The sequence below is a fragment of the Biomphalaria glabrata genome, chromosome 9 (assembly GCF_947242115.1).
Source record: "Biomphalaria glabrata chromosome 9, xgBioGlab47.1, whole genome shotgun sequence".
NCBI lineage: Eukaryota > Metazoa > Mollusca > Gastropoda > Planorbidae > Biomphalaria > Biomphalaria glabrata.
In genome coordinates, this window is record NC_074719.1 from 21,236,282 (window position 1) to 21,249,613 (window position 13,332).

A 13,332-nucleotide genomic window follows, 5' to 3' on the forward strand; every position below is an offset into this window, starting at 1 on the left:
CTCCCCCCCACACACACAAAGTAAGTCCTTTGTACACGTTTTGACTTTTCTTCGACTTCTCAATTCAAACTATCGAATTGATACCCACCAAAATGCGCAGCCATTCGACTGAAATAATGATACACATGTTTGAGAGCAACTATCTGTGGTATTATGTTGCTTTCTAAAAATGTGTCTATCTGAAAGCTTGCTGTCAAGGCTCTTTTTCTTCTCTACTATACGTCTGTGTATTTCGATGCTGATTAATAAATGTAAGCAAGTCCTGAGCAATATCGTAACGACACATATAGCGAGAGAATGAAGATACAGAATGCCAATGTACGGACATATCACTTGTTTTTTTACATGTGCTTTGGTACACTATAAGCACGGTTTGCTTTGGTACATTATAAGCACGGTTCTAGCAAATGAAATATCCAGTATCAGTTAAAATATAATTGCTCATAATATAACTCTCATAAGGCTGAATAATAACTACACAGAAATAATTATGGCTATACTTCAACTCTATAACCAAAAATCCAACTGTACTGGACTAGGAACAAAAACCACACTGTTTTATTATGAGTTACATTCCATTCAAAAACAAATCTCACAAAATAAAACAATCCAAAACAAAAACAGTCTTGAAGTCAACACCCTGAATTGCCCCTTTTCTCCTCTGAAGTAAACATGCTGACCAGAACTCATTCCTGACACTTGCGGTTTAAAAATGCTTACAGTATTCCTTATCTGTACTAAATATTTCGTGGAAGAGCTACAGCCAAGGAGATCCGCAGTTTGCGACCACTGAGCTAGTAGGGGAGAGTGGGGAGAAATGGACCACCCCTGCTATCTTTAAAACTAGTGGACTATATTATTTTGGACCAAAATAAAAAAAAAAAAACTTCAGTAACATGAGATCATAGACTTATATATTATACTAGACTGGACATGGAGACAAAGGCAAAGTGCCAGAGTCAGTTATGAGAGATGCTGTAACTGCTTCAACTGAAATAGTTGCAGGCTATCCTAAAGCTGCTCCTCGCTAGCAAACCAACTGAGGGAAAAAACTTGGAAAATGTATGATCGTGACATCATCACCAATGATGGAGGAAATAAAATTAAAGCATTGCGTTAAATCTGGGGATAATTCTAATTTAAAAAAGAATCTATTCGATACCGGTACTGACATGACTGATGATAGGACAGATGGTATTAGTGACAAAAGTGATGAAAGTATTGATGTCAGAATGGATGGTGTCGAAAGTGTGAAAGTTAACGACTTTGGTGTAAAATATTTGACATGTTTCAGATGTTCCTTCAGAGTTGAAGATTATTTACTTCCCAGCGTAAACCTCTTGAAGGTCGATGGGGAAGGCAGTGGTCAGGGTTTGAACCCGGGACCATCATTAAGTCCGAATGATAGTCCAGCACGCAAACCGAACAACCAAACAGCCTTCCAATGTCTTGCGTGAGTTTGAGGTGGGAAAGAAAACAAAATATTGAGTTGGTTATGAAAGAACAAGATGAGGATGGTGATATAGAAGTTTATTTTTTTGCAAAAGAGTGGGAAAATGGTTGACAGTAGAAGACATTGGGACAGTCAGAATGGGACAAATTAAAACAATTTTGCCACCACCAGTAAACTGCAAAGGTACAAAAAGAACAGAAAGATATATCTCATTTGATGTACCTTTGAAAAATAATAAAAAAATATTAATTTCTTTAAGCTTCTTGTCTTCTGCAGGTGGTTCATTTTTCCCCATATTGGGGTGGTATTTTTTATTTTTTTTTCTAATGTATGACAATTTTCAATTTTTTTAATAGACTATATTTGTAAATAAATGACTACTTTAATTAGAACTATAAAAAACATCTCTGAGTTGTTATTTATGTTTTTATGTAACTTTTAGTAAAAAAAGTAAAAATGGTTGTCCATTTCTCCCCACTCTCCCCTATATAATTATTTTCCGAACTGAGACGAAGGAAAGCACAGAGCCTAAACACTTTACAATAGGGTATTTGAGTTCCCTTAAAAGATCCGCCAAAGCACGCAATTAACAAGAAAAACTTCAAATATTTTTTAAAAAGACAAATACCTCCGTAGAAAGCGATTATATTTAGCTCCTAAAAGAATGTTAAATTTTTAAAATAAGGAACATTTCATTACACTGCCCCCCCCCCCCCCTTTCCGGAGAAAAAAGTTCTGGTTAAGCGAATGTACTACTAATATTCTAATGATAGGCCTTTAGATCTAGACCCTAGAAAAAGATGTGCCAAATATTCCTGAACTTATTTAACTCTTGAATAATTTAATCATACAAATTCCACATGCGGAAATACCCCAAGACATATAATAGGCTATAATAAAGTCCGTTCATGATACATATTTCCTAGTTCTCGAGCCAAATTTAAATGTATTAAATTCTTATGCTTTGAAAAATTATAAAGGTCATACTAGAGTTTTCCCAGTGTGGCCAACGATAAACATGAGCTATCAAATTTCTAGGAAAAATCATTTGAGCCATTTTCGATATCTGTTTCTGGGTATTTAATTTTCCATTCTGAAGGTTTACACTTTGTTTTCCACGAAAGTACAAATCGAATATAGGTGTTGTAAAAAAAAAAAATGTCAATGGAATTGATGGAAACATTTGTTTATTTTTCTTGTACCGGGTATTACAAAATATCAAATGTATTAAAATAATAATATTGTTGTACCATAGTTGTACAGTGAAAAACAATAAAACCATTAGAACATATATTTAAATATGCTGGCAGCTTTTTAAGACATCAATATGTAAGATATTGAGTGTTGGCCATAAAAGTAAAAAATAACTATCTTACAAATAATGACAAAAAAAAAAATATCACAAGTACCGTATTTTAAATAATACACATTTCTTTGAACACAATTGCCTTTGAATGTCCTTGTAAAGGTATCAGGATACTGTGTGTATCATGTAGGCCTACTGAAAACTAAAACCAACATTACACATCCTCAATTTAGTCTATTTATTACACATCTCACACATCAAGCAGCTAGAGAAGTGGCATAGATCAGATGGGAAAACAAAGTGACATAGATCAGCTGGGAAAAGAAAGTTAAGATTAAGTTGGACTATCACAGTTTCACAATATTAATATTTTATGGACTGAAGAAGGGCTTAGTTTTTTTTGTGTCAAATGTTCTTATAAGTGTGTCCAGTATTTATTTGTTAAAAGAACTTTCACTCGCCTAAGACTGATTAAAAGATCTAACCTCTGGACTAACCTCTTTATATTGCTCCTTCTCTCTCTCTAAAATCCACTGGCTTATAAAAGTTTGATAAAAAGGCATACTGCCAATGGAAAATATTTCATGTTTAATTCAAATTATACGGAGTTGTGCTTAACTGACTTTGAATTAACCAATTTTTTTTTTCAATAAGGACTAAGAAAAGAAAAAAAAACAACTAACAACGAAGTGAATTCTAATAATAAATAAGTATTTCAATGGATGAGAGTTTGAATTATGTGTATTCCACGGTACATATATTTGAGAATATTAAGTGTGCAATGAAAGCTTTTATGACGGTCAACTTAAAACATCTTTTTCTCTAACAATGGATAACAATATTTGACATCTGGAAAACAATAGCATGCAAAAAGCATCTTGTGTTATAATTTGTAGTGTACTTGTAAATGTAAACTAAAACATTGCCAATTAATATACAATAATATATTGTGCAATTATAAACAAACAATAAAAACTGCATGCATCAGATATGAGGCGTGATAAATAACAGAAACATTTCAATCTATTACAATGTTCTCATTCCAATGAAATTAATTAACCATTTTATCAGGCATTTCAATGGCCAGATCAGTGGATGTCTATATTTCTGTGATGGTCATTGATCTAAATACTGAAGTCACATATCAATGCATTTCTCTGGATGCCTAAATTGTGATGGACATTGTTCTAAAAACACAAGTATCAATGCATTTCTCTGGTTGTCTATATTGTGATGGTAACACATTGTTCTAAAGACTCAAGCCCTATCAATGCATTTCTCTGGTTGTCTATATTGATAGTCAAAAACATTGTTCTAAGGACTCAAGTCACATATCAATATCTGACAAAAGAAATATTTGTGGTTCAAGCAAACATTATAATTAGTGTTGTTTTTGTAGTCAAGGTCTGGGTTGTAGTATTTGTTTTATATGTTTCAAATGTTTTAGTAAAAAAGAATTGTTCTAATTGTTTTAAGGACTCAAAATATCAATGTATTTCTCTGACAAAAGAAATATTTCTTTTTTAAGCAAACATTATAATTAGTGTTGTTGTCATAGTTAAGCTCTGGGTTGTATTATTTGTTTTATATGTTTCAAATGTTTTAGTAAAAAAGAATATAAGAAAGTTTTAAAAATGTACCAATAATTCAACATTGTGTCTGAGGTATCCGGTATATATGACAATGATCAGGCAGCCATCTTTTGAATGACAATGGAAAAATCTATAGAAGACGATCCTTAAAATGCTCTGTGTATAATCAAGTAGTACAAAATTGTATTACAGTTATGAAGTCTGTATTTTTTAAATTTTTTCTGCAAAGAATTTTTATTCTGTTTTAGTTGCAAAAACCATTAAAGATCAGGCTAATTACTTTATGAGCTTTCAACAAGAATGTAAACTAAAAGAAGTCAGGGAGAATCAATCAAAAGACCATTGGAAAAAAAATAATTGAAATACCGGTACAGCGCTATATTTAACAGACTTAAAAAAACAACAACAAATGTGCTCAGAAATGAAAAGATAAAAAGAAAACACTTAATTTAGACATAGATATCTGACTTATCTGTGGCTCAAAGGAATGAGACACCCAGAATATTTTGTGCTGAAAAGTCACACAATTAAACAAAAAAATTACTTCAGGTTTTTTTTTAAAATGCCCCTATAGTTGTAATAGCTCTTAAAAATAAAATAAAAATTGGGGGGTAAAAATAAAGCTATACATATACCGATATATATATATATGCGCAAACCCTAAAACACTGACTGGCTCATTACTTATATTAATGAAATTCTATCCAGCGTAACATGAGATTGAAAATAGCATCAGTCCCCTGGGTCTTAGTACTCTCACAATTAATGTCATATAAATAAGAAAATGGGCTGCTCAAGGCAACCTCCTCATAGTGACTGCCACCTGGGCCACCATAGGGACCATATGTGCGACCTAAATTTGTTTCAAATCCAAGCCTGTCTACCAGCCACCCACTCCCAATGATTACTTTTGTTATCAGTTCGTGAGGCTGGAATTCAATGAAATGATGGTTCACAGAATTTTGATGGCTACCTTTAAAAAACACAGGTTTGGTTTGAGAGTTGGTTTTGCGATAAAGTATTTTCAGTCCACCAATGACTCGACGCTCATCCCACAACCTAATCCAGAGGTCAATGCTTTGTATTTCAAGGTATGGGTCATTCCAAGTAACCATTGGTGGGTTGGGACATGACTTAACCTCCCCGCCAGCAGCATATCTACTATATCTGCTTATTATATTAAAAGTTGACAGTTTTCTTGGCCTGAACCAGGTTTCTGGTACTTCTTTAGCTTTTGCTGCTAACTCTGTGAGAAATGAATGATCCCGTTTTCTTTTATCAATACATTTTACAGCTATTTCATTTAGCTTTAAAAATCTTTTCACTGTTTCATTTTTGCTCATGTCTTTGAATTCCTTAAGGCACCTTTTTATTGATTCATTAGATAACTCTGGCAATCTCACAGACGTAAGTAATAATTCAAACACAGTTTGATTTAGTTCTAGCCTTGCTGTCAAATATCTCAAAACTGATTTGAAAACAATGCTTTCTCGCTCTAATTTTTTAACAAATTTTTTGTTTTCATAGAGAATTAAATTATCATCATTCAAAATACTAAACAAATATTCTGGATCCAGCAATGAAAATGTTTCTGTTTTGGAAACACTATCCAAATGTTCTTTTAGGAATTCTTCAGCACACTGCTGCAAGTTGGCAAAGGTATAATTAATACTAAATACCAGAACATCACAAACATTGTCAACATCTATGAGTGATTTCATGTAGGTTATACATTCTCTTTTAACAAACTCAATGCTGAGATAATCAGCAGCGATCAAAACACTTTGTACATTGTCTGGTGTTACGTCCACTTGTCCAGTGTAAGCATATTTTAACAAAATTTCAAAATCCTCTGATGAAACATTTTGTAGAATTATCTCCCCATTTCCTTTTTCATCAAACTGCAGAAAATAAGTTCAAGAACTATAAAATCTAATAATAAAAGACAAATTTAAAACAACATGTAATTTAGAACAGGGTTTTATTATAAGGGATTTGACATAGAGGTAGTTATAACAATGGGGCAGTGGGCAAGGTAGAATTTATATATTACCTAAGGAATATTTACGTTTTGTTTCACATATTTCTAATGTTCAAATTTGAAGTTTATTACATATTAGCCCAAACATCCTGCAGGATGGTGGGGGAAGACAGCGGAAGGATTTGAACTCGGGACGATCAAGATGACAGTTCAGAGCGCATTGCTATGTTGATATTTTAACTAAAAGGAAAAGTTTCAAAAAATGATCAAAAAAATGATCACTCTCCCATCAACACTTTCATTCGAAAACTATATAACTTTTCAAATAATGTTTTAGGGTGTCTATATACCTCCAAGACAGTACAACAGGCTATTTTTATTTTGCCCAACCAAGGATGTTTGTCAAACTAAATAAGTGGAACTTGGCACTCTAAATCTTTGATGAACCCAGGAAGTATACATCAATGCTTGCTACAAATTTAACAGTGTAAATAGCTATGAATTCTGAATGTATTATGCAGTTACCTTAAACAAAGGTGTGAAGTAATCAGACAAAGAAACTAGTACAAGACGATGAGCATGAAATGTTCTCTTGTCCACAATAAATTTAACATCAGTGTAGTGTCCAGACTGAAAGTTTTTCCAGGCTGTCTTTAGTAAATTTTGTGATCTCTACAGACAAAAAAACAAATTTTTTAGCATTTTGAAAAAATTAGCTTCACACACACATAAAATGATAACTTTACAATTGCGATGATAGAACCTACCTCATGATCTACTCCCTGTTTATATTCAGAAGTGTTAGAGGCCTGAGTATTGGTACCTAATGTGACCTGGGCTGTGCTACCATTTGGCAAGTGTGAATAATGTTTTTTGAAGTTTGACATGATTGTTGTTCAACATCAATATGTAGATCTAAGGAAAAGAAAATTTTTATAACTTTTTTTTTGTTTTCAATTTAATTGCAAGTGAAAAATAACTTGTTAACTTAATAAAGCCCTTTACTTAAAAGAAAACCTACAGTAAAAACAATAGCATGAAATGTCTCATTTGTAAATAGACACAAAAGTTGTATGATGTCTTTCTTTCTTTATTATATTGCTAATTAGCCTACAGCACTAAAAAAAATTAAGAATGGAGAATTTTTTTTTTTTTACCAAAGGCAAGGTAAGAAGAGTGGTTCTAAATGTGCTAGTTGTATGACACACTGAAAGCTATAAACATCAGTCCTAGAGCATGAACACCAAAGGTTTTGATTGAAGGAAATGAAAATGTTTAGTTTTAAATAAGTTGGATTTAGATTTATATGATATAAGTAAGTGTTGTTTTTTTAAACAAATTACACTTTAAACAGAGCAAATCATGGGCATAGACAAGATTTTTTATTTTTTTTTTGGGGGGGGGGGGTTAGTTTTTTTTTCCTTAATACATTATATATGTGTGTGTAATTAATCTTCATTGCATTTAGTCCCTTCATTCTTTTGAACATTTGTTTTTACCCTGTAATAGGTTTTTTTCTGGAGTTATTGGAACAACAGTTGACACTTCTCACCTGCCAGCTAGATGGTTTGGAGGAGCAATGTGAGCCCCCAAGCAGTATTTCTGTTTTTTGAAACAAACGAAATGCATAGCCTAAAGTGTCTACAGTGCATTATACTACTTACTCTTCTATTAAAAAATTGTAGATCAGATAAGAAATCTGCTATTCACTGCAATTTAATAATGGAACACAGCGACTGGTAGAAATTGGTAACTACAGTTTTGCTTTAGTTTTCATTGGAGCAGGGGAGATTAACCACAAAACTTCTTAAAGCTACGATGTGATTCTAGCCTCACTTTTCTTTTTATTGGAAGGAAGGTTTTACCCTCAAGTTCAGACTTGGCTAGGCTAATAGAAGTTAGTGGCTCTGCTTTTTATTTAATTTAAAGAAGTATTTTAACAACTAGGCACCTTGGACTACAATTATTGAATTTGGTAAAAAAAAAAGTGAGGGGGGGTAACCTTAAAAACTTTTTTAGCTACTCTTATGTAATTTAGTGACTTAAGCTTTACTTTTCCTTGTATTGGAAGGGGCTTTTAATCTCAAAACCCCCTTGGCTCTACATTTACGGAATTTAGAGACTTATAGTTTTCCTTTAGGTTTTTTTACTCAATCCCTCATGAAATACGGTAACTGTAGTTTGATTTAGATTTTTTATTGAAAAGAGGAGTTTTAACATCAAAACTGCCCAGAAGGGGAAGGGTTTACTCCAAACCCACTAGAGGGGGTGTTTTGACTCAAAACCCTTCTTGGCTATGCTCAAAGAATTTGGCAACTGTGGTTTGCTTTAGATTTATATTGAAGAGGGGTTTTAAAATCAAAATCCTCAGAAAGGGGGGGGGGGGTAAACTAAAAATTAACCCTCTGGATGGAGGTTTTAAACTCAAAACCATCTGGAGGGGGGGATTTAAACCTAGATCTAATTAAAAATTGTAATCTAGAATTATAGATTGTCTAGAATAATTTTATAATATATTAAAATAAATTATAATCTAGACCTACAGTCTAGATGAATATATAGAAGTACCCGGTAAAAGACTATATTCATTTTTAATGGCATAATTATAAATATAGTAGATCTATACTATAGGCTAACATAGAATTCATAGATATCTATAGCTAGATCTAGTAGCCAACCTGTTTACCTGCCTATAGTATAGTCATAGTATGTGTCTTATACTTATATAGTAATAATAAATAGTTAGAATAACTAGATCCACTATAGTGTCTATAGGCCTAATAATTTATAATGTACTAGGCCTATTAGTTATGACTAATACAATAATAGATCTAGAATAATCTAGTTCTTTTTTTTTAACCTCTTAGACACTTAGAATTAGAAGATTTAGCCTTACTAAGTTACTTAGGTGTCTATCTACTAGATCTATATATGTCAATATATGTATAAGAGTAAGAGTAGATCTAGACTAGATCTATATAAAATAGTATATAAATATATAATATATAGTTTATTATATACCTGAATCCTCTGTCATAGGGCTCATATTATAGGCCTACTTCATGATACACTCATATTACTACTTACTACTCATACTTCATACTATGACTCATAGTTATAGTTAATCTAGACGCCTATATTTATTTCTATTTAAACGTGTAGATCCTATTATATCCTACACTATAGTATACTATAGCCCTATAATAATTAGACTAGATCTAAATTATTTTATAAATATATCATCTAGAATCTAGATCTACTGATCTAAATTCTTCTTAGATTATAGAGTCTATATAGGCCTATTACAGATCTAGGACTATAGATAAGTGATATTCATCCGGGGGCGGGGGGCTAGTTCGGGAATCTCCTTTTTCTTATTCTGTTGCTGTAATCGGAGGAGAGTAGAGTCTATTACAATCTATTGTCTTTTAGTTTCTGCGAGCGTAAGCGATTATGATTTGATGAATTTAAAAAAAGTAATACACTTTTTAGATTATTGATTATAGTTTATTTAATATACATATGTTATTATATTAATATGCAAATGTTATTTAAAAAAAACCCCGATAAAGCTGAGAATGAAATAGAATAATTTAACCCTTAAAAAAAAAACATTGGCAAGTCAGGAAAAGGTCGCTAGTATCATAGTATGCACACACTAATCTCTCCCCATAAGTTTTATTGAATTGCCAACAGACGTGACCAGATAAAAAGTATTTCAATGTTCTACTTTGAATGACAACATCTTCAAAAAGATTAAAATCGGTTTCACGAACATGTAGCAATATCCAAAAAGTAATTTAAGAATATTCATGAAGAATTAAAACACTTTCTACTATTTAAACATGTAAAATAAAAAATACGTCAAAGCAAAATATGTTTTAGTGGCCACTTAGAAAATTGCATAGCTCCCCCCCCCCCCGGGCAAAAAAAAAAAAAAAAGACTTAGGCCTAAATCCCTTGATGTTGTTTGAAAATTGATTAAAACTGAAATTAAAATGGTAAAAAATGGAACTATATTTGGCTTAGTGATGTGATATTATTTTAAAGTCTAATTATGTAGCTAATTGCGACTTATGAGGCACCGTTATATATAGAGGTTGGACGCTACTAAAGGCTTCATAAGTAATATAGAATATAAAGAAAATCCAGATCTATCCACTATTCACATTGTGAGTTGTGATACACAGGCAACAACTAGTTCAATTTTTTGCCCACAATTTCATTCCTATTTAATCTTATTATAAAAAAAATGTAAATAAAATAGAAACCCATGCCGAAAATAAGTTATTTTTTCAACAGTTTTGTAAAACACTTGATGAGCCACTGGCGGATCAAGGGGGGGGGGCGGTAGGGACGATCGGGCGAATTTTATTATAGAATTCACACAATTTGTATACGAATTTATTACTTATGTTAAAAATAAATACTAATTATCTATATTTCAACCTATTTTTAGATTATTTCGCCCCCAAAATTAGTTGAATTAATATATACATTTTATATTATGTCGCTCCCTTTCTGGTATTTTGGCCGATTCGGTGGGGAAAGTAGGGGGCGATTGCATGTACTGCCCTCCCCACTATAGCCCCCTGAGTGCTGGGGGGGGGCGGTCCTATTTTTGTGGAGAATCATAGTTTGTGAACAAAATTAGTTGAATTAATTTATACATTTTATATTATGTCGCTCCCTTTCTGGTATTTTGGCCGATTCGGTGGGGTGAGGGGGGGGGGCGATTGCATGTACTGCCCTCCCCACTCTAGCCCTCTGAGTTCTGGGGGGGGGGCGGTCCTATTTTGTGGAGAATTATAGTTTGTGAACAAAATTAGTTGAATATCTATATAATATAAACTACCTATTGATATGTGACCCATTGTATATTATGTCATACCACAATCTAATCTCAAATAGTATCATTAGTAAATTTAAATGAAAAAGGGTTGTACCAGGATGGAGGGGCGATACATGCAATCGCATTTCCCCCATCATAATTTATATACACTATAAATTAAATTCTTATATTGAGTCGCCCAACCCCTATTCTTTAATGCCAAATGCAATCTTTAGCAGAAATTATTAAAGGAGCGAGGATTAATCGTTTTCACTCTACCGCTCCTCCCATTTCCAGACAGAGTTTATTTAATTTCACATGAATTTATCATAATTATTTTAAGTAAGACTTTGCATTGGAAAAGTTAGAATTCAAACGAAATTTTTTAGTATTAGAGCCATGATTGAGATGAATTATAAACTTAAATAATGTTTTCATAGTCGCCTTTTACCAACCTTTACTCAATCTGATATTTTTCTAGTTAAATAAATTTGGGACTATAACTCACAATTTATACTTCAATTTATTGAATACTATTTATTGAATAATATTTTTTTTTCGGCGGCGATCCCCAAAGCCAAAATCTAAATATGTAGGGTATCTTATCTTTTCAAGGAACAAATCGGTTTTATTCGCAATGTATTAAGGGCCTATAAATTCATATTAAAATAATTTTCAAGTACAACATTATTCAAAAGGTCCTTTTTTAATAGTATGAATAATGAGCTTCGAACTCCATTGATGAATAATGAGCTGTAGATGTCAGGAGAATACGTTTCTGCAGTGAAAAAAGAAGAAAACGCTTTTGGCGTCGGGGCTTCGCCCCGAAATGCATTGATGAATAAAGAGCTGTACTTGTCAGGAGAATGCGTTTCTGCAGTGAAGAATGTAAGAAAACGCTTTTGGCGTCGGGGCTTCACCCCGAAATCCATTGATGAATAAAGAGCTGTACTTGTCAGGAGAATGCGTTTCTGCAGTTAAAAAAGCAAGAAAACGCTTTTGGCGTCGGGGCTTCTCCCCGAACTCCATTGATGAATAAAGAGCTGTACTTGTCAGGAGAATGCGTTTCTGCAGTTAAAAAAGCAAGAAAATGCTTTTGGCGTCGGGTCTTCACCCCGAACTCCTTTGATGAATAAAGAGCTGTACTTGTCAGGAGAATGCGTTTCTGCAGTGAAAAAAGCAAGAAAACGCTTTTGGCGTCGGGGCTTTGCCCCGAACCCCACAAGAGAACCTTATAGCGCTGCCCCAGTTGTTTTGTTTTTCGCTAAAGGTTGAGAAATGCTGCTTTTTAAAAATTCTCATATATATATATATGTGTGTGTGTGTGTGTGTGTGTGTGTACTGTAAGCACGTTTATGCACAGGGATAGGGTTTACTGGGGGTTAGGGTTTGGAAAAAAATCGCACCCCCCCCTTTCCAAAGTTCTGGATCCGCTAGTGTGATGAGCAACATGTTAAACATTTATTGTAAACTGAAGTTCGTTGTATTTAGAAAGGGAGTTGTATTGTTAAAAGCTTTTTAATACAATTTTGGAATTCGTTTTTAGAAACAGAAAGATTCATCGGTTGGCGATGACTTAAAACAGGCTAAAAAAAAAAAGATTTGTTTTACATAGTAGGCATCTAACGCAAATGAATGAAACTAACCTCCAACTGCAAAATGTTGTAAAATGTTTTACATGTTTCGGATGTTCCTTCAGAGTTGAAGATAGTTTACTTCCTAGTCCAAACCTCCCGTTGGACGACGGGGATTTAAGCGGGCAGGGTTTGACTTTGAACCCGGGACCATCGATAAATCCAAACGACAGACCAGCGCGCAAACCGCATGACCAGGTAACTTTTGACTTTCATTGTGTTCTTTTGTCACATATTAATAATAAATTACTGTAGACGTTACTAATTAATAATGATAATAACGAGACTGTCTTTATCAAGGTAGACATATATAACTAATATTTTATTTCCGTCCGATCCTTTGCTTTCGCACAAAACATAATCAACAAACAATGACGTAATATCATATAATATTAGCACATTCTTCCTTTTGAAGCTATTATCACATCCTCCCTTTTAAAGTTCTTAAGACTTATATTACAAGGAATTTTGATAACTCGACCACTTCTGGTTGTCTTGACCGGCACAACAAGTTCTCTAGATGGTTTATAATTGC

The 13,332-nt window shown here is 33.2% G+C and overlaps 1 protein-coding gene across 2 annotated transcripts; it reads right to left on the reverse strand.

Moving 5' to 3' along the window:
- Positions 1-2,623: 2,623 nt before the first annotated feature.
- Positions 2,624-13,087, reverse strand: LOC106054532 (actin-binding protein IPP-like). 2 transcript variants are annotated; one of them, XM_056041834.1, is made up of 4 exons: positions 12,810-13,087; positions 7,100-7,247; positions 6,858-7,004; positions 2,624-6,252 (listed from the first exon to the last, which is right to left on the reverse strand). In XM_056041834.1, exons 2-4 carry the CDS (start codon positions 7,217-7,219, stop codon positions 5,041-5,043), a joined length of 1,479 nt encoding a protein of 492 aa, XP_055897809.1. In that variant the 5' UTR covers positions 7,220-7,247; positions 12,810-13,087; the 3' UTR covers positions 2,624-5,040. The 2 variants fall into 2 exon arrangements, with proteins under 2 accessions (XP_055897809.1, XP_013065879.2); XM_013210425.2 differs by lacking the exon at positions 12,810-13,087 and adding an exon at positions 9,354-9,666.
- Between the last annotated feature and the right edge of the window lie 245 nt (positions 13,088-13,332).